General features: G+C 36.8%; 1 protein-coding gene across 2 annotated transcripts in view; it reads right to left on the reverse strand.

Annotated features, from left to right (window-relative positions):
* Positions 1-24,151, reverse strand: part of ARHGAP15 (Rho GTPase activating protein 15) — a 621,121-nt gene that overhangs the window by 55,342 nt on the left and 541,628 nt on the right. For both annotated transcript variants that reach the window (XM_060015714.1, XM_060015716.1), the window contains one exon: positions 3,438-3,543. In XM_060015714.1, the coding sequence (XP_059871697.1) occupies positions 3,438-3,543 (106 nt within the window). The remainder of the gene's footprint in view (positions 1-3,437; positions 3,544-24,151) is intronic.

Here is a 24,151-nt window from a genome sequence, read left to right on the forward strand (position 1 = left end):
ACCGCTACCCATCAGCAAGCAACCCTTATCTTTCTAGGTCTTCCTTCCCATTAACTTCATCTTCACTTTGCCTGCCTGCCTTTCCAAAGAAGCAGGCTGAAGGAACATGCATTCGACACTTATATTTTAACAGAGATAGAACTTGCCATTTATATGATGATTCAGAGCTGTCACAGGACCTTCCAGTGCTTATCACTGTAATGTCAATTGGTGAAAGTGCCTATTAATAAAGGTTTCTGGCTGATGGCATTTTGAGATGATAGTGTATTCTGAATTCCTGGTCTCAATCTATCACAGCAGAAGCACATACTTCACCTTGAGTTTGATCGAGAATGAGGACTCTGGACTCTGAGACTATTCAGTCTGTGCAGCTATTGTGTAATCTTATGCTTAATATAATCACAATCCTTTAAAAATTCTGGCTTTTGTGGACAGCACTTGCATCCACCTTCTAGCCCAACTGTGCTGTATTAAGCTTTCTCAGCTGGTAGTTGCTCTGCTTTCAAGGGAATGTTTAACTCAGAGCTTTGCAAAAATGGACTTCTATTCTGTTGGCTACAGAGTACAACGCAGGTCAAGTGGAATTTTTGGCACTTCATTACATTCCCTGACCCTTACAAAACAAACTTCAAAATATATATATATTTGCAGCAATTTGGAATAAACACTACATACAAGTGTTGATGGTAGATTTTCTGAAGAACTACCAAATGCATCAAGACTAAGGAAAACATTCTAATGATTCTTTCAAAGATGAATACATTTAAATTCTCGTTAAACAATCTTCTTATTTAGCCTTCTCAGGCTTTGATGACATGCCACGATTGGCTGTTTATCAAAAACTTAACAAGAAATGCTTAACAAGATATAATCATGTGCACACACTTCTGCATAATTAAACCCCGTTTATAAATCATTGCAGGGTGGAATATGGTCACACCACTCAAGAAAGGCGGGTGGCTAGCAAATAACACTTTTTTCTCCATCTGTAATGAAAAATCTTATCATGTGAATGCTGTGAAGGTGACATAATCATCTGATCTTAAATCTTAGTTAAAAACATCTATTTCCATCTCAACTGAAAGTTCTAACAAAATTAGGAAATTAATTTAGATATAAGAAACATGATCAGGCACTAATTGTTAATACTGGGATTGTTGGCATGAAGGTGGAAGATTCTCATCCTTTGAAGGTTTTTAATTGGATAGATTCTCATCTGTGTGTGTTTTTTTCAAAGTAGGATTTAGCTGATTCTCAGTTTCTTCATTTTATAGCTGTTCTTTCAGTTGGAAAAAAAAAAGGAATAATTGAGATTGAGTAATGGATATTTCTCTAGATCTCTGAGACTAGGTATTGCACAGCATTAAAGAGTACACTTTTCCATTTGTTTTACGACTTTGTCCAGTTAAAGTTACTGAGATAAGCACTCCAGTATTTACTTGTAACTTGAAACCCCTTTCATGGTGGGTCTGGATCCTAAGGGAAAAGAATTAACATTTGAGGAATGCTTACCTTGTGCCAGGCTTTTTATATGCATTATCTCATTTAATTCTCATAACCACAAGATACGGTTGATATTATTTAATCTGATTTTATGTGCTTGAGATCATGAAGGGAGTATAAAGTATAGAACAAGAATTTGACTCTAGCTTTCTCTCTTTATTTTTTTGAAGCCCAAGATCCTTTCACTTAACCACACTGGGTTTCCCACTGAAGCCAGTAATGTGGAGGTGACAAAAAGGGGCATTCTAACAATAAGGGATGTTCTGAACTTTGACATAGGTTCCTCTGTGGGAGTAAAATAAGTAAGAAGCAAATACGATGAATTAGATTGAAACATGTTCAATCTAACGCAGTGCCCGGTGAAGTGAATTATGGACCATCCATACCATGGAGTACTATGCCATGAAATGGAAAGCTGTCCATGAGTTGCAAAACAGTAGAAGAACAATATGTGCAGAATGATATACTCTAATGCAATAAACAACCACACAGAGGTATGTATGTCCTTAGGAACAGGTCTGGAAGGGTAGATACAAAAATGTTAGTTGCTTCTGCTCAGCAGGCTAAGAGTGACTAGTAGGTAAATTTGACTTACATGCACGACAGTTGCTTAAATTTTGTGTGTGTGCAATTCTGCACATTACATTTACAATTAAAAATCACGTAGTGGATGAGTTGAATAAGCTGTAGGAATGACTCAACCTAAGGCATGGGTGATTAAAGAGATTTAATCTCACAAAAGCAAAACAGCCCAATCTATTTGAAACTCTGTCAGGCTTCAACATTACTATATGCATATGGTGAAAGCTACAACCTCATCACTTGTATTGCACTTTGCATTATCTGAAGAAGGTGTTAACAGAAGGCAAATGAGGAACAGTCATTTCAAACTTAACATGTCCAGAATGAAGTTCTCCAGTCGGCTCTTCCTATTCAGCCTGTTCCTCCTCCAGTTTTACCCATCTGTGCCGCACTACCATTTCTCCACTTGCCCAAACCCAAACCCTAACAGGCACACTCAATTTCTCCTTTCCCTTCCCCACTGCACCCCAACCATCAGCAAATACAATCTGATCCATCATCAAAATACCTCTTTAAGATCTCCACTGAAGTCACCATTACTTCTTGCCTGGACTACTATGGTCTCCTCCGTATAGGTTTCCCTGCTTTCACTTTTGCAAATCATTCTCCACCTGTCAGCCAGGGTGATCTTGTATATCCCTCAATTTAGCACTCTTTATGGCTCTTCACTGTATTTAGAATGGAATTCCACTCTCTCACTGTGGCCCACGAGAACCTATGTGATCTTACACTGGTCCAACATCTATGACCTCAACTCCACCACCATGCCCCTTGTCCATTAGGCTCTAGCCCGCCTGGCCTGCTTTCTGCTTTGCAAATACATAAAGCTCTGTGCGGCCTCTGGGTCTTTACACTGTCTTTTTTTCTTCCAGAAATACTCTTCTTTTAGCTGTTTACATGGATGGCACCTTATCAATGTGAATCAGTGTCTTACAGACGAAGGAATTGGATATCAGAGAGTTTAAGTAACTTATTTGTGGTCATCACTCTTGGTATGTGGTGAGGCTAGGTTTTGAACTCATGTCTGAATCATTTCAGGCTCTTGCCATTATACTAAATAACAAAGTAAACCCAGCCCATCCCAGGGCTCTGGCTACAGTTCTGACAATCAATCAGCAAACATCTACTTGTTGAAAAGCCAGAAAAAAGAAAGTATTTTAAAAGTTCCTTTTGTAGGTTCCCCTTCCTACCTCTAGTACATTCCCCAGCTTCTGCAGGAAGACGCGGATCAGCTGGAGAGGGAAATCTGAGATTGATGCATTCGGAAACTCTTGTATTAGAGATTTGAAATTAAATATTGCTCATTTAGGAAATGAGACTGTGACAGAACAACCAGAAACTTTGCAACTTACTTAGTTAGGTGTCCAAAGAGGACTTTCATGGTGTCACGATTTGGTGGAGGGAGTTTTTGTACAAGAGACTTTATAGTTTCAATTCTTGTGTTATTGTCTTGCTTTTCTGGAAAAAAAAAAAAGAAATTAAAAAGGAAGGTTAGAAAAGAATGATATTTCTTAGGTGCATGAGGGAATTTTCTTAGGAGAATTCTGGACTAAGTCTGAGCAACTTAAAAGTTCTAATTAGCAGCCAAAGGGAATAGTTATACTTGAAATCAGGATCATGAAGTTTCTTTATTTTGACTCTGAATTAGATCATGGGAAAATGAAAGCAGCAACAGTGTGGCTCTGACACGATCTTCTTATTAAGATCAGGTACTACATCCGTTTTCATAAATGCTTTACTATTTTACAAGTTGTGGCAGGGTAAATAATGGCCCTCCAAAGATGTCTCTGTCCTAATCTCTGGAACCTGTGAATGTTACCTTCCATGGAAAAAGGGACTTTGCAAATGTGATTAAATTAGGGATTCTGAGATGGGGAGATTATTCTGGATTATCTGGGAGGCCCAATGTAATCACAAAGGTGGCTAAGAGGGAAGCAGGAGGGTCAGAGTCAGAGAGAGAGGGGATATGACAATGAAAACGAAAGGAGATTTGGCTATGTGATAAAGGACCATGGGCCAAGGAGTAAAGAGAGCCTCTAAAAACCAGAAAAGCTGAAGGAAGAGAGCCTCCAGAAGGGACACAGGCCTGCCAGCACCTTGATTTTTGCCCAGTGAAACTGACTTCACACTTCTGGTCTTCAGGAACGTAAGATAATAAATTCTTATGGTTTGAAGCCACTGAGTTTGTGACAATTTGTTACAGCAACAATATAAAACAAACACACAAGGACATATATTCTCATTCAATTACCAACATTCTATTATTTTGCTTGATTTTGTGGAGAAGTAAAGAACTTTTAAAATTAGTTCTATGCTATCTTTTCTCCCTAATACATTTTGCTTTTGCTGTAAAACAAAAAAGTGCAAATAAATTTGAAAGCATAATACTTATTCATATACATTTTGTTTCATTTTTTAATTTGTATTTTTTATTGATTTTTAATTTTTTGGTCATATACATTTTAAAACAATAGGAAGTTGTTCAAAACTACATACCATATTGGTTGTTTTCCTTCATTTTGTTTCTTTTTGCCTTTCTGGGCATGGGTGGCATAAGAAGAACTGAGTTACTTAGTACACTAGAGAATTTATCTTACCATAGTTTTAACCAGGGCCCAGAATTATAATTACTTCTCAAACTTAAACTCCTTAGATACACTGACTCAGGTGCCTTTCCTTTCTATACGTTAACTTCTAGCACAGAGCTCCTGATGATTCTAAAGAGGCCACTGCTGGAAAAGATGATAGATAAGAGAATAATATGTAAGGCACCCACCCACGCAATATCCATTCTCTTCTTCTTTAGCTAGACAATCCCGCTGTTGAAGGGATGGCCACATCCTTCATCCTAGCTTCCTTGCTTGGCAGCTGGAATGACCGTATGACAGAGTCCAGCCAATGAGAAGGCAAAGTGTTATGTGGGACTTCCGGGGAGGCTGTGTGCAGGAGGCTAATTTATCTTTGTGGTCCTTTGGCCTTTCTGCTCCTCAGAATGTAGATGGCATGGTTGTACCATGAGATGACCTTGAGAACTGAGGCTATGCAGAGTGGGACACACAGTATAAAGAGCTTCCCTGAATCTGTGGAGCAGTCAGCCCAGTCCTGCACTGTTGGTCTCTGAGTTTCTTTAACATAATAAGTCCTTGTGTACTGAAGCCTTTGAAGGTGGGTCTCTAAACCAAACGTACTTCCTAATACAGTGTGCTTCCAAAAGCCCAGTTCATAATCACCTGTTATTAGGTATATAAACTTTATACAGTGGGGCAAGAAAGAGTTAGTGTAGAAACTGGCAGGGTGTTTTGTTTTCCTTTTTTTAAATACACTTTTGCAAAAGAAACTTTTTATAAGGAATTACAGGAAAATATCCTGCAGAAGATAGTATTTGGCTAAAGTAGGGTGGGGGCAGTCTTCCTAGTAGAACTCTGCTTGGAAGCGTTTCTTCTTCTTCCTGAAACCACAGAGGTCTATAAATAATGCCTCCCACAGTCTGAGCTTTCAAAACTGCACTTACTCTTAGAAGAGTTCCGGAATAATATGGATTGGACAACTGCAAATGAAAGAGACAAAGGGGAGAGAAAAAGAGAGAGAAAAACAGAAAAGCCGGTTGCAACATCACAGCAGACAGCAGATCTAATCTTTCTGCCGAAGGGTAGAAAGCCACCTTGTAGCTTAATGATGGTAAGACAATGTGATGCTTCACAGGACCAGTTGGAGCCTATAGGATATGAGAAACTCAGAAAAAGAAGGAAAACAAAGTCAATAAAGATGAGAGTGAAATTGGTACAGTACATTCAGGACAGAGCACTTAGGGATACTTGGATACCTTGTATCTAGCCATCTGAAGCTAATGCAACACACCAATGATCATATACATAAACAGGTACATATACATACATTTATATATTTATGAGATGGGTATATTCTGCATAGTTTGGCATGATGCTAGTAGTTGAATTTACCTAAGGATCTGCTGAACTACTTGATTCAAGCAATTAAGATGAAATTAGGAGAGGTGAGGGAGAGGAGGGAAAGGAAGGAGAGCCTTTCTAATTTCACTGAAGTCTCTGGCCATGGTTATGATTAGGTCAATGTCAGAGTCTCCAAAAAAGGGATCTGTTGACATTGAGGACTATAGGAGTAGTGGCCATAATCTAAGCCTGACAGACAATAAATGGAGAGTGGTCTAAATGGCTATATCCAGCAAACCTCAGTTTTAGGGAAATATACTCCAGTCTGGGTAGGTTTAAGAAAGGCTGGTGTTGCTTAACTGGACATACTTGAATGTGCAAGGTCACTGCCATGGTGCCTGGGCAGGAATTAAAACTTTAGTTTGTCTGTTTAACCACTAGGTAAAAGAATTATGACCTTCCCTAGACAAAGTCCCTGTTCTATGTTCCATTGCACTTAAGACATTCTATGTAGATAACATTCTGCATGATATTTTCATGGCTTGAATGCCGTTCAATTTTTCCTATTAAACTGAGAATTTTCCCATAAACTGAGGCAGCTCTTATACTGGTATATAGTGGGTTAAATGAATAAAGAAAGAATTAGTGAACAAAGGAAAGACATGAACACAGATTGGAACAGACAGACCTTGGTTTGAATTCTGTAACAGCTTTTTATTAGCTGTGTGGTCTTGGACAAGTTTCTTATTTTCTTTGAAAAATGTCTGAGGCCAATTTTATGGATTGAACAAGATAGTATGTAATGAACCTAACGATGACTAGTAAAAAGTAGGTACTCCATAAGTGTTCACCCCCGCCCCCCCGCCACCTTTTTTGAGGCCCATGCTGGGTATGGTTCACCTTTTATCTTCAGCAATGAGCATACTACCTGGTTGCAGTCAGCGTTCAAAATGTAGTTTCTAATACTTGAACTGAGTTGGTGCCAGTGGGTGACGGTACACTTGCTATGGTAGCCTGACATTTTACAACACACTAAATAACTTGTGGTGGGCAGAGAGACCGATGATCTGACTGATGAGCAGCTCAGTTCCATGCAAGAATTCTTATAAAAGTACATGGTGGTTCCCATATCTGCTTGTAAGAAACATCCTACACGAAGAATACTTTATAGAAACATTTTTCTCTCTTCCTCTGCTTTCACACATAATTGAGGAACTGGAATGAATGGTGGTATATACATATTTGTGGCTGGGTTACACTTAAGTAGTGGAGGGGGTACTGGACAATGGCTTAGAGAGGGCTGAAATATTATCAAGGAGGAGCAATTTATTGTTCTTACAACATAATCAGAACAAAATCTTTGAAAAGGTTATAGGAAAGCAGTGGTTTCCCCTTCAAATCAATACCATACCCACTCTTCCATAGCTTGTAAAATCAGGAAATAACACAAACACTTCTAAGTAGAGGAACATCTAAAAATACAATTGGATACATTAAAATCAAAATGACACCTTTTCTGATCTGGTTTATTGATGTGTCATATTAGGAGTTGGAATCAGCATACATAATACAGCAGTGGTTAATGAGCTAAGATTCAGACACAGTTTACTACAGATGTGTCAACTGTCTTCAACTGATTCAGCGAGCATCTGAAAGACAGCATTTTCTATTAATATTTCTCCTTCAGCATATGGTTTCTCATTCTTGTGAAGTATTGAGAGTTCTGAGAAGACTTTGAGATATCTCTGACTCTTTTACATTATGTCTAAAAGGGGGGAAATGAACCTTTTCTGCATGGAGAATTAGAGAACCTCTTAGGTAAACTGTATACTAAGAGACTTACACAAAATCTTGCCAGTAATTAAAAAAAACCTCCATGATTCTTTCCTTTTTCACTCACATTTGCTCCTACCTTCATTCCCTTATAATTTATTTTTGTATCTACTCTATGTTCTCTAATACGTCTGTTTTAGTTCCCACCCAGATCCCAATAGCCTCTCCAATCTCTGAGCTGTGAACCCACATTGCATACAAAATCTTTCTGTAGTGCTTCATTCTTGCGACCCAATAGTAGCAAAAATGTCTATGTAAAAATATGCACAGTGTACATGTACATATTGAGATAGTAAACTGTTTTTTACTAATGCCTATTCCTCACTCACCTGGCCCCATATTCTCAAACTACCTTAAACTCTTTTGTAAATGAGCTTCTTCAAAAACAACTCCAGGCCAGTTAGAGAAGTAACAGCTCCTGCATGATGTGAAATAGCCTTTAATGTTATGGTAAGGATGTGGCTTTACAGTTTTCCTCTGATTCATGGTTTTGAGGACACATTTTTAAAAATATGGTTTATGATGCATTTGCATTCATCTGCATGAAATGTTGCTACTAAAACAAGGACATTTACAACCGAATGCCTTTTTTTGCAGAGATAAGAGAAAGTTATACAACGATGGAAAGAGTTCTGTGCAGTGCAAAACCCTGGACCTGGTGACCCCTGGACACTTTTCCGGCCTTATCATCTATGCATTTATTATTCTTAACTTATTTATAGTCACATGTTAAATCATATTTCAAAATTAATTCTGCTTTGTTATGTAGGTTCACCCAGGGGAAGAAAAGACCAGATTCTCCCAGTAACCAATGTATCAGTAGTACTATTCTTTCTATTTGTCTGTAATTCTTAAAGGACAACTGTACCCCTTTGTTTTGAGGAGGTCAGCAATATCACAGCTGTTCTGCTTCTGAAAGTTACTCTGGAATGTATAGTGCATCCTGTATGAAAAAAATGGTAGTCACTTATACGTCAGGGCTATATTTGGAAGAAAGCAGTTTAGTTTCTATTCACTTTCTATTCTTTGTATCATCACCATTTCAGAATTCAGTTAGAGACTGTCCTGGCTTACAGGAGGAATGATTATCTTCAGAGAACATTTTATTTTTTTAGTGTACCATACAACTGGATGCAAATCTTTGAGGACATGATTTTTAATTATAAAATTTGAATTGGGTGTTGAGGAATCATCCAAGGCATGACAACAATCGCTTGATAACTTTCTTTAAATAATTTACGTTGAATTCAGGGAGGAACACTGGGGGGGAGGGGAGCAAATTCAAGACTTACAAATGGATACAAATAGAGGCTTTAAATCCCTGTTATAAATTAAGAGAAGTGGTATATCATGAAGGAGTCTGAAAGAACTAAGTTAGAATTCTTGCTCTGCAGTTATGATTTGGGACAAGTTGCTTGAATTTCGATGCTTCCAGTTCCTTATTTAAACGCACACACGCACAACCCATTTGTTGAATTAAATGTTTCAATGTACATAAATGCACATATTATAAGTGCTTATTGAATGTAAGTACCCTTCCCATTAAAATCTTTCTTTTGAATCATCTATCTGCCCTGACACATGATTGTTCATAGTTCAAGGCCATTTCCCAAATCATATGAAGCCATAAATACTTAGAATGCTGTCCATTATGAAAGAGTGTTTGGTTCTAACTCATAAGTAGACATAGTGTATTATAAATAGCTGTGCCATTGCATCATAAAAAGGAAGAACAATGGACTTCAGGCTAATCTGGAGTTGGCAATTGGCAATTTTTCAAGAGTCTGCTCCCCTCGCCCCATCCAAACTGAAGAGCCATTTTTTATTTTTAGTTAAAAGGAAGACACATTCTTAATGTCTGCAGTTACCTGGTAAGTTTGATTTTAGGTACTGATAATCTATGTCAAGGCAGTTCAACTTGAGAACACAGGGCAGGAAAGATGCAGCCGGAACTGAATCTACTTTCTCTAGTAGGGATCACCTGCATATTAGATCTAATCCCCTCACTGGTACACCAGATTTCTGTTGTATTCTTTGTTTCTACTTCCAGGAGATATTAATGTGCTGTCTGATTTTTGAACAATTTTTCCCTTTTAGGAAGAATTTTAAAAATAACTCTCCATAGCTAATAAATGTCAGTAACAAAAATTCTCTGGCCAACTGATTGACATAAGTCCATGGATTCCTCAACCTGTGAGGAAAGTTTCAGCATCCTGTCCAGTTTTGCATCATTTCCAGAGGCCATTTCTGGTCCCTGTGCAGGTGGAGCTAGGCCATCTACAGCATGCTATTAGGGGCAAACTTAGTTTTGTTAAGGCTGACTTCTGTTTCTTTTCACCTCTACTCCTAGTCTCTGGCAATACCAACTAGAAAATTATTGAAAAGAAAAAAATACCTTTTTGTTAAATAATTTTTAGAGTATTAAACATACATATGTACGCATGGTTGAAGAAAAAAATGTTTATTAAGACCAACGTGCAGCGTGTGGCAAACACAAAGTTGATCCCTATCTACTGTCATTTTACAGCCTAGAGGGGCAGATAAGATACAAAATGTGTCCCAGAGATGTTTAAACTTAAGACATATCATTATATAGTTATCAGTGGAGTTTGTATCTTTCTTTTGACTGAAGGAATCCTCTAAGATAATTGTTAAACTCAAAATGCTTCTTGGGTGTTAGTTCCTTATACCAAAAAATTCAAAATAATTGAGAAATGCAATTAATACCAAGTCACAAATGTAAAATTTTTTCTAATCGATTTCTGAAGGTCTTCGAATCATTATTCTTAACTTCTTTGTATATCCCCAAATACATTCAAGAAAGTAATTTAATCACCTTTTCTTTTTCATGTAACTGTATCTATGTTATCTTAGGGACTTCTGGTGTATTGACCTCACACTGAGGGCAAGTTTGGAAAATGTATTCAAGTTTTAGGCTCTAAGTAACTTTTAATAACTTGTATTATTGCTTTGGTGCAATCACTTTGGGGATGGTAACATTTTCTAAAATTCACCAACCTGGAACTGTCTCTTAAAACAAATTTCCTCAGTTTTGCAGCAATGCCGCTCTTTGTCTGAATCAAAGAGTAAGGTAGTGGCAGCAATCTTCACAGGAAAAGCATGATCGTAGTATCCTGGCTAAAATTTCTTGTTTTCAAAGTAATTTTGCAAGTGTCATGGTGGCCAAGCACATTTCTGTAACTTACAAATGATACTAATTCATCCTCAGGTGAGAGTGTGTGCCGAGAAAATAAAGCTCACTAGTTTATTTAGTTCTCCTTTGAGAATTTTCTTTAAACTATACTTATCCGTGCATATCTGGTTTTATAAGCCTTTAAAAAAAAAACAGCCTTATCGTTTTGAGACATTTGACATCTTTCTAACCATAAACCAGTAATTCTTTTCAAATACTCAAGTAGCTATTTACATTAAGCATTATCTTTGTACATTTTCATGAGGGTGGCAATCCTACAAATACTTTTCCAGATTTAAAGTTTTAATGTGTCTACCTCTTTCCACTGGTAGACAAATTAAATTTATAGGGGATTAAAAAAAATCACACTTGAAAACAACTAGGATGTGTCACACAATTAAGAAAAATGTGAACGAAGAAATATTTTCCCCTGTCTTTTGGGTTAAAAATATTTTTTGAAGAAGCATATTCAACTTTATCCATAACTATTCATTTGGAACAAAACACCTCTCAAGAGGAGATAGTGGTTAGTATGAGGTGAACTGTTTCTCCAGACAGTTCATTCGACATGGCTGCACAGTGACATTGAGAGCAGGGGAGAGTTAACAGCACAAGCATCAAACTCCTTTAAGAAATGGGGAATAAAATAATTGTATGATTCAGCTTTTTTTTTTTTTAATTGTGAGAGTATTGTAAAAGAAGAAAAACAGGCAACATGTGGTAACTTTAGTCAGCATTTCTGAACTGGGAATGATAAACACCTCTGCCTGGCTCTGGCATTTATCAGGACTGAGATATTATTACCACATAGAGTCACAGCATGGTTACCGTTATCATCGGAAAAAAGAGCCAGCTAATCTTAATGGTTTGTAAAGCCGTTACCTGCACCGGTCTGACATTTATCATGATCATTTTACCACATGGGTCCTACATAGCAAAGGTCTTTTATCTGGAAGGGACATCACTATGAATTATTATTTGCAGCTAGGTAGAAAATTGTATGTTGTAGATACCTTTTCTCATTATAAATCACATAGTCACATTTCACCGTTTCCCCCAGAAAGTTGCTGAGCCCAGGCTTTTTGCCACAGCTTGCTTTCCTCTCCCTCTCTCTCTTTCTTTATGGTTTCTTGAAATTATTAGCCACCTTTTTCATTAACATCCTTAACATAATCTTTGAAGAATCACACACATATGGACATACTTTCAGTAGAGTTAGGGGACTTTCCTCTACATCCTATAAAGGGACTGCACTGTCCTTTAGAAATTAAAGTTGATAAACTGTCCACTTTTTTTAATGCTTATTCTCTCTTCCGTCTTGGGGGCCGGAGTTTTCTCTCTTCTTGACCTTGTCAATAGAATATTTACCAGTAGATTAGATGAAATTTCTGATGCTTGATTTGTAATACTCAAAACACGTATGCCATTTGTTGCCTGAAATCCTTTGCTTGGAAATGTGTTCTCATAAGGAGTACGATGTAGTTTACTTTGTTCGATTGTGAGTTTTTCCAGATTCTGTTCCAGTAAGTTACAATGAAGTCGAAGCTTCTGCCAACAAATTTGTTTAAAAAGGAGCTTAGGTTCTATCCCTAACTATCTAGGTCCTAAACGACATACATTAATATATATAGAAGAAATAAGGATATTAAAAAGTACGATGTTTTTGAACCATGGGGCCAGGACAGTAAAGTGAAATGCATTGATTTGACCATGGAAAATTACAATGAAAAGCCCAAATTGTTTACCATGGGGAAGAAATGAACAAATACTCTCTTTTAAAAAGATTGAGACAACTAATCTTCTGAAGGAGATATTTATATATCTTCTTCTTTCTCAAGTGTTCCATTAGGAATAAACAAACCAGAAATTCTGCACTTCTGTAATGAAGAGGGAGGAGAATTCTTTGCCATCTTTGCATTTAGGAAGAAATGTGCAAGAAGAATGTGACAATTTAAGCAAATCAAGATTGTTTCAAATGGATCACAAACAGGACTTTGCGGGATACTTTATACTAGCACGTGAAGCAGACAGTAAATTTGAAAGGAGGATTTTCTCAATGGTCTAGTTCTGATGTGTTTTCCTATCTCTTTGTGTGTTTAAAAAAGGTTTGGATGTGGTGTTGAATATTGCTTCGACTTTTTTGCAAATGAGTTCTGGAGAAATATCCGCACATGAAGGAAAGCTGATGTGCTGTAATGCTGACAGCAGCTGGGGGGATATGAATGAAGAAACCAGATTCCCAAGCCTGAATTTAGCAAAAATAAACACCTATCATTCCATTAAAAAGTTGTGCCATTTTAAATGTTTACGGGCATTAATAGCAGACCTCTCTCCCTTTGAAAAAGCCAATATTTTTCTCAAAGAATTCCATTCTTTGAGGGGGAGATAAAAACTTGAATTTGACATGCAGTATTTTGCAATAATCTACAGTAGTTTGCCAGTCTTCCTACATTTGATTCCACATTAATTTTTGTATTATTATAAATTTCCTCCAAAGGATACAATTTCTGTTTCAGAGATTTGTGAGACGAACTTGCATAAATTTGGGGGCAGGGGGTGGAGTGGAAGATGTCATTTGTGAAACCAATCTGTACTTTCACTGCTCAGAAAGAGCTGTACACACTTTGGTTAGGTCATCTAAAATTTCATTGTAAAGAGGTGGTCTAATATTCTAACACACTGTCTTACCCATCGAATGAAAGACTGCACTGATTTCAAACAAACAGACAAATAAACAAACAAGCGAGCCCTTTTATTCTTTCTTATTTCAGAATGACTCTTCCATTCTAGCTTAACATCATTCTGCCATTATTGTCCCCCCAAAACTGTAACCTGGGAGCATTTACAATAATTAGTGAGGGGCTTTGGTGCCTGGGTTTTTTCTCCTTTTCTGGGGAACTGGGTGAATTGTTGAGTGCTAATGAAATTCGGAGACTTCTAGCAGTGGTTGAACCAGGCACGGTGCGGGCAGACGCGTTGAGCTTCCCACTGTGCTGCAGTACAAGCCTCCCCGCTGTTATGTTTACCATAGTTTTAATGTCTGTGAAAAAAATTCCTGATGCAACCGAATTATGTTATGCCCTCTTGTTTATCTAATCCCACCCTACCCCCCGAATTTAGCAGATTCCTGTTGCCCCTGCCTGTGACAGAAAGAGCCTTCTCAACTTGGTGGCCATCTTACCAGGCCAATTCTCGCCACCACAATCCAGCTGCTATGCAGCCACGGCCGGAGGATCACACATGATCTATTTAGACGTTCCGGGAGGATAACACACACGCCTTGCTCTACTTATATCACCTCATAACAGATATCCTCTTCTCTACTGCGTGTGCATGTCATCGGAGGTAATGTTAAAGCACCGACATCGACAATGCTAGCTTAAACTGCAAGTGTACTTGGTGAAATGCACTGTGTCTTTAAAGAAATCTATCAAAAGACCTCAAACTATCACTGCAAACTAAATAATGTGCTCAAAGATGAAAACAACCGATCTGTGATCTGAGTTGATTTATTCTTTGTCCTTTTCTTAAAAATGGTTATCTTGAAGAAAATGACCATTCCATTCCATCGTAAATTGACAAATTCACCAAGTGTGATGTACAGTGAAGTTTTTAATGAATATTCATACCACTCTTTCAGTCCATTAACAGGACTTAAGACAATGAGGATGCAACTCATTCCCATTTAGATAGTGGGGGGAAGGGGAATGCGGAATTAATAGCATAAACAGCACTTGGAAAAGTTTAACTTTAATGTATCAAACTCCAGGTGCCAGAGTTTGAAGAAAATAACCAATAATAGCCATTTTTAACATATTTGATGGGACTGATTATGCAATGTGCAACTCTAAATGGCTTATAGCACATTGTAGCATGGTTCCATCCCATTGGCTACAGTAGGGTGCAGGCAGATGGATGACAGTGACAGGGAGAGAAGTGCTTTTGCTTAGCCGTGCGTTAAGATGCCATCCAGAAGCTCTGTGCACTGCAGACACTTCATTAGGATGCCAGGATAATGGTAAACTACCACTCAGAGTGACACCCCATTTCCTGCTTACTGAGCGCTCCAACCTCGGCAGATGTCAACAATCTCACAGTGCTACAGAGCAGACCTAACTTTCCAGCCACTTTGACTCCAATTTTTTCCTCCTAACAGTGCCATACATTATGTGCAATATGTAATGGCAAACACCTCACTGAAAACAAAATCTGCCCAGTTCGTTATGACTGGAGTGCTTAATTTTTTTTTTTTTCTTTTAAAAGATGAGGGACAGTGAGTTGGGTAAGAGAATATGTCCATTCACTCTTTTAACCTCAAAATGTCTTGCTATGATTTCCATTTGCTAATCAGTTCAAAGTGTTAATTGTGTGGTGAACTCTGATTAATAGTAGTTAAACTCTGATCACAAGGGATACGTTTCTTTTAATTAATGTCCGTTTCAAAGGTAAGTGATTGTGGAATTCTTTTGTTAAAGACTGTAGACTCAGTTTTGCTATGGTTCTTAGCTGTCTGGCAAGAAAAGGCTGACCTGAGCATCTGGATGATATTTCCTCTGCAAATGTATGACTTGAGGCCATTTGCACACCTCCTTACCCGCAATTCAAGCCAATAGAAACTTTTTTTTTTCCTATGGTGTAAAGTCCAAAATTCTTTTTATAAAGAACCAAGGTGTGGTTTAGACAATGAAAAAAAATCCCCCAAATGGAAAAATAATATTTTGAAATCGATCATTACGATAAATGATTGATTTACATTTTGTGATACTAAGCATATTCTTAGAGGCTCAAAGGGCCTTCCTTGCAAATGGCAAGACTAAAAATAAACATCCTCCTCTCAGGTCTGTTACCATTTCCAGGTAAAGATGCAAATGTAAAGAAGAAGTCATAGACAGAGGTCACACTCCAAGGGAGAATTTGAATGCAGACTTTCAATGTGATGTCCTTGATGCAAATCTTGACTTTTGGTTTAAAAATGGCATCTGATTGGCAACACCTAACCACCTCTTGGAACTTGTCACTAAATATGCTTGAAGACAAAGAAAAAAGACTAGAATTCTTAAACACGGACTCACAGGCAACGTGGTGACAAAAAGTTTATAGTAATTTCCTTCAAGACAGATGGAATTTAACTGGAAAGTGCCAGCACAAGTGGGACCACTTGTGCTATTGAACTATTGAACCAGAGAGCCTGTCTTTCTCAGAGCAGATAGAAACATCCTTCTCTTTCTTTCTTCAACTGTCTGATTTCAGAATCAAAGACTCAAGGTCTGTGCCAACCAAAAACTCCCTTTCCTCAGCTGATAGTGTTGAGTACTGTGAATAGTATAGTTTCCTTCTTCCCTTCCTCACCTGTCCTCTGCCCTTCTAACTATAGATGAAGACTTCTCTTTTGCCTGCAACAATTTAGAGATAGCAATTTCCACAAAATAACCAAGGAGATTGAGAATGGAAGGCAGAATAATAATAACAATAATAACAATAATAATAATAATTGAGAGTGGAAGGCAGATGATGGTGCATATCACCATAGGAATTGTAGTCCCATATGTAAAACGTAGGAGGGAGGTGGAGACTGGCAAAATTCTATTAGGAACACATTCTTGGAATTCTAATGTTGTATGTCGTTCATCTTTTAGAATGCCAGTGAGTTAAGAAACATGGTGGGAGAAATATCATCAGGATAGTAGGGCCACAAGTCAGTAAGTGTGCTAGAGAAGAATAAATATAAGAGCTGTGATTATCAATTTGTCAACTGGATGGTACTCCAGGACAAAGATTAGGCTAAAACTAAAGCAGAGGGTGAAAGGCAAAATGCAACGTGCACAGAATGTTGCATGCATTTCCACCTTTTGAGATGAGTAAACATAACGAAATTTCCAACAATGCATGACCTATGAAAAAACTCATTTCAGGTAAGAGAACAATGCTCAGAAATGCAGAACTCTCACAATGACCATGAGACAATTAGGAAACTACTTAGTATTTTCAACAGAATTTTGTATGTCAAGGAGTCTAATCAAAAGGATCAGCAAGCCATAGGGAGAGAACTGGATAAGATGAAAACATACCAGGATGAGATGATAAGGAGATAGATGGTGAGGAAAGACAGTGTGAAATCTAAAAATGCAAAACAAAATTAAATTTTACATTAAAGGCCAAACTGTCATTGTAGAAAAATTAGGTCAGTGATATGGATGACAAACTAGAGAAGCTTCCTCAGAATGTGGAAACAAAAAATGATAGGAAGGAGACATGCTGGAAGTCAGAGAATTGAGAGATTATCTACAACTTGTAAGTGTACTTGAGGAAGAAACCAGAACATTTGAAAAATATTCAATAATCAAAGACAAAATTAAAGAAAATGTCTGTCTGTGAGTGAAAAAAAACTCTCTCTTTACAAATGACAGCTAGGTTCTAAGAAAACATCATTGGGTAGATGTATTATTTTCATATAGTTTGGCAAAACTTTGTAATGATGAAGATCAAGCACTATCATACAATTATTAGAACAAAAATAAAACTAAGTTAAGTAGTCATGCGGGCTTTCTGAGACTTATCTCACTAAATTCTGAAGTAAAAGCAGTATCTGTTGTTCAGAGGGAAAACTGTGGTCTTAAAACTGTGTGCACACTTCAATCATCTTTTTCATGTTAGGATAACAGAAAGACATGCTCATCTATGCAAAGATTTATAATAGCACTGCTTTCTTGAAAAGTTTACTTGAAGGTTTATTATGTAAGCCCTACTGACTAATGAATCAAAATTTAGAACTCAAGAAGAGAGACACTATAAATGAAACTAAGTATCTTTTTATACTTATTTGGACCTCAAACTCAGAAGGCTCCATTGAATTATTTCTCTCTGGCTTCCATTTCATTCTCAGTACCAGGAAATGATTTTCTTGGGCTCCACCCTTCATAGTTCAGGTGAAAGCTCTAATGACCATTTAAAACAGTGACTGATGCTATTCAGTTCTGGCATTTGTTAGCAAACACCATTATTAGAACATTGCACTGGAGAGTTACTAAAGTTTTCCCTTCGCAAAAATCAAAGCTTCAGAGAATAGCAGAATGTTTACTCCTGAATCTTTAGTAAACAATAATAACTGTATTGAAAAAACTGAATCTTTAGTAAACATCCTTTATATCTATAATAACTGTACTGAAAAAACTGAATCGGAGGACAATTAAAGTGATAAAGACCGAACAATTAAGCAATGATAAGTATTATATACAAATTATCCTATGTTGCATATGTTTTAAAAAGTCCAGGGGAAAAAATGCAGAACAAACAGGTCAAAAGGAAATATCTACAAAATACAATGATGAAATTCAGAGTAATTTTAATTTTTTTCTTTTTACTTTTCTGTTCAAGTTAGCTTCAATAAATATTTATTATTTTTGTAATCTGTTAAAAGAGACAACTTTAAATTGTACAATTGCTTAGATACCATATAATTATAGCTTTGCTAAACAGCTAATTAAAAAGACTGCAGAAAAATATACCAAAATATTAACCATGATAAGTTATCTTTGAATAACAGGACTATAGATCACTTTCTTCCCCATTTTAAATGCATTTTACATGTTTTCTATAATGAGTATGTGCTATCTTGATAAGAAAAATAATTCTCTGTGTTTGGTACAGAACCTTTAGTTGTTCTAAGCCATAGAAAAATATACTATTTTCACAGATCAAACCATTTCTAGGAAAATAATATACTGGACTTTCCTCTAGGTTTTTCTGTTGCAGTTAATCTTTTATTTAGTGACTAAATTCTAGAATCAAGAAAGCAAGGTTGGAATTTGATACTTTCTTTTCATGGATGAAAATATTGGGTATAGGGTGCTTGCAGGGAGAGTACAGAAAATGTAAAATGCCACAGGATTATATATTTGCAACTTGAAGAAAGACCCAGGGTGATGCAGTGCAATATATGTAAATATATTCTAGTTCCACATTCTGATTTCTGATTCTTCCTCAATCAAATCTTTTCTTAGGGAGTTACATCACCTATTGGACTGAACCTCTGAAGCGTGAGAAATAAAACCTATCAACACAACACTAGTTCAAGGATAAGACTTAATGGTGGTATTTCTAAGTGAAAAAAAAAAAAGACTGCTCTAGAGCTTACATCGAAACACACATTTTATTCCTACCTATCCGTTTAAGTCACATCAATTTCTCTTCTCTTTTGGAAACTACATTCGTTAAAGCTTTCTCTACTAGTAGCGAAAAGTTGAGAAATGAGGTCATATCCAGGTAATTTAAACCCTTAAACTTTACTTTTGTCTCAATTTTTCTGTACATGTTAGATGCCCAATTAATACATGTTGATTAAATTATCCAGATAACTGACTTGGTTCTTCAGTTCACCTTGCATGCATAGTGAGTTGAGAAATTATTCTTCAGAGTTGGCATCAGTAGTTAGCTCCTAGTTTTACCAAGCAGAAACACAAGGAACCAAAAGCTAAATATTCTGAATGCAGAAGTTGTTAGACAATCAAAAATTAAATTTTTGATTTAAATTCTTTTCAAAATTGGGGTTAGATTTGAATGGACAACTAATTTGGGATGGTAGGAAGTCAGTATATCTGGGATATTTAAGAGAGCCCCCTGTTGGTTACTCTTAGAAATGTCTTCTGATTCCTTTCTGTCCTCCAGATGGCCAGATATATTTAAGCATATGTAATTGGCCATGTGTTTAAAAGTAAATTGGGATGGTGGCAAAGTCAGCCCCTAGATTTGATTAATATCATTTTCAAAATAAAACATTTTTCAAAAAGAATCTATTAATTCTCTCTCTTAAGGTATACAAAAAGACAATATCAGCCTCCAACAAATAGCTAGAAATATAAGCGATATGGAGAATGCTGTAAACAGAATTAGACTAAAAAGTATACTTGGGCATATTACAGTGGGATTCCTTAAAGAGGTTGGACGTGATTGCTATAGTAAGGGACTGGTGCTTTGCAAAGGCTCTTCTGTTCTTTCTAAAACCAATTTCAGGCTGAATTTAAAAAAGAGAATAAAGTTATTTTCTCATATAATCAAGCAATGGCCCTTTTCACCGGTAGACATCTTCCAGGACTTTAAAAATTAAAAAAAAACAACAATAAAGGATGCAAATGTTATTCTTTTCTAGCTAACATAATTTTTTTTTTTAAGTAAACATCAGCTCCTCAAGGGAGATTTCGATTTGAAGACTGTTTATTATATCATTTGAATAGGACTAGACCTGGCCTTTTGACTTTGAACCACTACCAAATTTCAGGCTGTGAGGAAATTGTTCTACATTTCCTGACAAATTGAGTTAAGCAGACATTAAGTGGGCTTTAAGAAAACAAATGGCCATCTTTATCACAGGTGGACACTGATGGCTTAATGGGGCCTGGGCTGATTGTATCACTTCTAATGGCTTGACGGGAAGCATTAGGGTTTTTGCATAAAGAACTGGCATTGCGAACCCTGCTAACACAGACCTGTCAAGCGCTCTGTATCCCTTTGTGCACGGAAGCAGATGTTTGTATGTATACTATGAACTGGCATTAGAGCAAGCGACAGATGCCTGTATGAATGCCAGGTTTGTGAATTTTTACAGCAGGAGCATGTTCTGAGGAAGTGCAGCTCTGCCCTCTATCATAGGTAATTCCCAGTGGAACTTGCTAAATCCCAGCTATGTTTTCATTATTTGGCTTTCCTAGCAACTGGATGAATGTGTCTATCCTGAAAATGCAAGATGAGAGCCCTACCAATCTTAGAGATTTGCAAATAGCTTGGACTTTCCAGGCAGCGCTTTTGCACTGTAATCGCAACCAACTTACTCAGAGAAGCGGGTGGTATTATGGCTCTCTAATTAAAACTTACTTCAATGTTTATCTGCCAGTCCTCCGCCGTGGTCTCCCTACATTCCCACCCCCGCTCCCGAGGAAATGCGAATTCCATTTGGAGGTTTTTCTCTCCTGCAACATTCAGAACTTACACTCTAGTTGTCTGTCAACAATAGAAACAGGTAGCTTGCAGTCCATTAAACAAACACAGTGCCCCCCTCACTTTTATTTGACATTTTATTTGGCTGTGACAAATGAGCAGCAGTTGGATTATAACATAATTTGTCTTGTCTTTATTACCAGCACAAAGGACACCATTCATTAATTATTCTGCCGTTGCAGCTTAACACTGACTGGAAAGGTCCCTCTTCGGACAGATGGCGGGGACGATGTTATTTATATCAATCAGCCAAAATCCTCAACAAGGATTACTGTTCCTGAGACTACAATGATTTATTTCTTTTTACCTCACCCCCCCCAACCCCTTCTGCTTTCAGAGATTTCTCTATAAAAACGAAATTTGATGGGAATCTTAAAGCAAAGCCATATTTAACCTGTTAGCTTGCAAAACAACATGCATGCTACATCAGTTTAACTGCATGACATTAGCTGCATATTTTTAAAACTGCTCAGGGTTTTTTGATGTTCCATTCTCGAGCAAAAGATTAACTGAAGGTCCCAGGGCAGCAAGTTCAGCAGAAGTTTGCCTCTTCTGTGACATTGTATTGCTGTGGCCCATGGGACCCCTGCAATAAGGATATCATGCTAACTGTCCCGATTTTTTTTTTTTTTTTTTTTTTGCCTCTGCTGAGATGAGATGATCCATCCTATTTCAGAGTCCAGAAGACTTTCTGCAAGATCAGCTCGGATGTTTGGAGAAAATAAAAATAACAACCACAACCACAAAAAGCAGAAACAACCTCATCTCCTGTCTAAGCTGGGGTTAAATGAAAAGAGTGCAGCTCTCCTTTGATTTCTCCTGGGTCCACATCTCTCTGTAGTATCACCAGGTGGTTATCAGGGTGGCGGTAGTGGGTGATGTACCTTTTGCTTGTTTTGTGTTGTTAACGATTCTGTCCAATACATGCTGATCGAGCACGAATAAAAGACTAGGCCGAACCCAGATGTGACATTCTTCTACACATTTTTCCATAGTGCTCCTGTGATGTGGCCATTTTCTCCACTTAAAATCTTTAAGAGAGGAGGAGTATGTACAAAAAAATATACAGATTGTTGGGGCTAAGGCACTGAAAGTTTTTATTTAAGTTTTCTGCTTGGATGTAATAAAGAAAATAATGCAGAAAGTTTTTTGTCTTCAGAAATTATTGGTATAACCTTGCTATCCTGATTAGTTTGCAAATATTAAAAAAAGTCCCATCAAGACAAATATCAGCAACATGCAAATACCCTTGCAGGTTGTGATTAAGATTTTAAATGTATCCTTTTGCTTTTAGTTAATGAAAAACAAAGTCTTGGAGGATCTAAGTTGTAATTTATTAAACATGAAAGGCTCCTTGATGAAATATAGAAATGAGATATATTTTGCATTTCAAAGATTTAAGCTGACAACTTACTTGCATGCAAATAAGAGCAAGATTTGTAAAAATATTTGAAAAGAAATTATTCCTGAATGTACTTATTACAATAATGTGGCATGTAGATAAGAGAAACACACAGCATTAAAAGACATTCATTTCTCCAAAGTCTTAAAATTAGCTTCTTTATGCCATTGTGTATTAATGTTCTTCTTCAGGAATGCAGCATATTAAAGAACTGAACAGAATTAGTAATAAATTTGTTAATTACAAATTTAAGCAACACAACTGTGTTGTTTTCCCAATATGTTTTTTTTTAAAAGCAGAATTGCTAATGCATTTTAATCATTTATGTATAAACATTTGAGGATAAAATATTCTGAAGTTTATCAATTTCAAGAGCTGTTTATTTGCTAGCAAAATAGGCCATGTTATACAACATATATCTTATCATTTTTACTCATCAAATCCCCATTTGCTGAATGCAAATTTCCCTGGTCTAAGTGCTCTTGCACCTCAATTTAAATGAATAATAGGATCGACTCTATTAAAATCAGTTTAAGGTTGCCATGGGTGACATATCAGTAGGGTTAAAATGAGAAAAACAGGTCACAGAATCAGTCCTTACAACCTGTTTTTTATCATAATGAAGCATATGTAAGATTCGGCGAAGGCTTAAAATAACAATATGTCACTTGGGCAATACTTTAGTTTGTGGGTCTTCTTAAAAAATCTTTTTTTAACCACAATGTATTCCAAACAAAATAAACGTAAAATTATGGGGCCATCAATAACTTCGGGAATGTATTCAGTTGTGGTGAAAATTAGAGAGTAAGATCTTGTGCTATTATACAAGACTGACGGATTGTGGATTTGTAAAAATAACAGAGAACTCGTCAAAAGAAAAAAAAAAAGGACAGTAGGTACTTTTACTGCAGTAAATCTCTTGTTACAAGGACCCAGCTAGGTGTTATAATCAAATTAACAAAGCATACAGAAACTAGACTTAAACACTTCATTTGAGAAAAATTTTGCTTCTTCTGCCAACCAGATTTAAAGGATTATATTCATGTAGTTATTAGTAAGTATTGAAACACCGGCTGATGCCAGACGGAGAAGATATCCTGGAGCGAATCTTTGGGTCATAGGCTCTTGAAAGCTGAACAAGCAATACTTTGGGGCCGATGGAATATACATACGATCACATATATATGAATCTTCATATTTTAAAAGTCAATTCTATTTATTAAATTCACACTCAGTGCTGATTTTATATTATTTATGATTCTCATTTGGATTTCACAGAATCCCATTTTTGTTACAAGCATTATATTTCCTATCTTTTTTTTAACCTGCAATAAAAGGGAAAAAATCTCCTTATTTGCTAAGGTTACAGTGTTAGTTTAATTTTCATAGAAGCGGTGGAATATTTTGAAGTGAGTAACATTTACCAAGTCATTAGTTTTATGCAAACTAGGAAGGAAGATGAAAGAAAAAAAATTATCAATTATTTATAGATTGTTAAAATGTATCTTAGTGCACTGCTACTGTATAGAAATGACAATTAGCCAAACTTACCTTCTTTAATTAATAATGCATACATTATGCTCTTTGGGCAACTAATCACCAGCTCTACAAATTTGTTTGACACTGTTGAAGATACCTATCACATGGGTTAAAAAAAGAACAATGCTCTGCCAGCTGCAGCCAACGTTCAGCCTTCTAGCAATGCTTGAAATGCAGTAGCTGTTCCAGGGAGCAAAATGG

This window comes from Delphinus delphis, chromosome 7 (assembly GCF_949987515.2).
Source record: "Delphinus delphis chromosome 7, mDelDel1.2, whole genome shotgun sequence".
Lineage (NCBI taxonomy): Eukaryota > Metazoa > Chordata > Mammalia > Artiodactyla > Delphinidae > Delphinus > Delphinus delphis.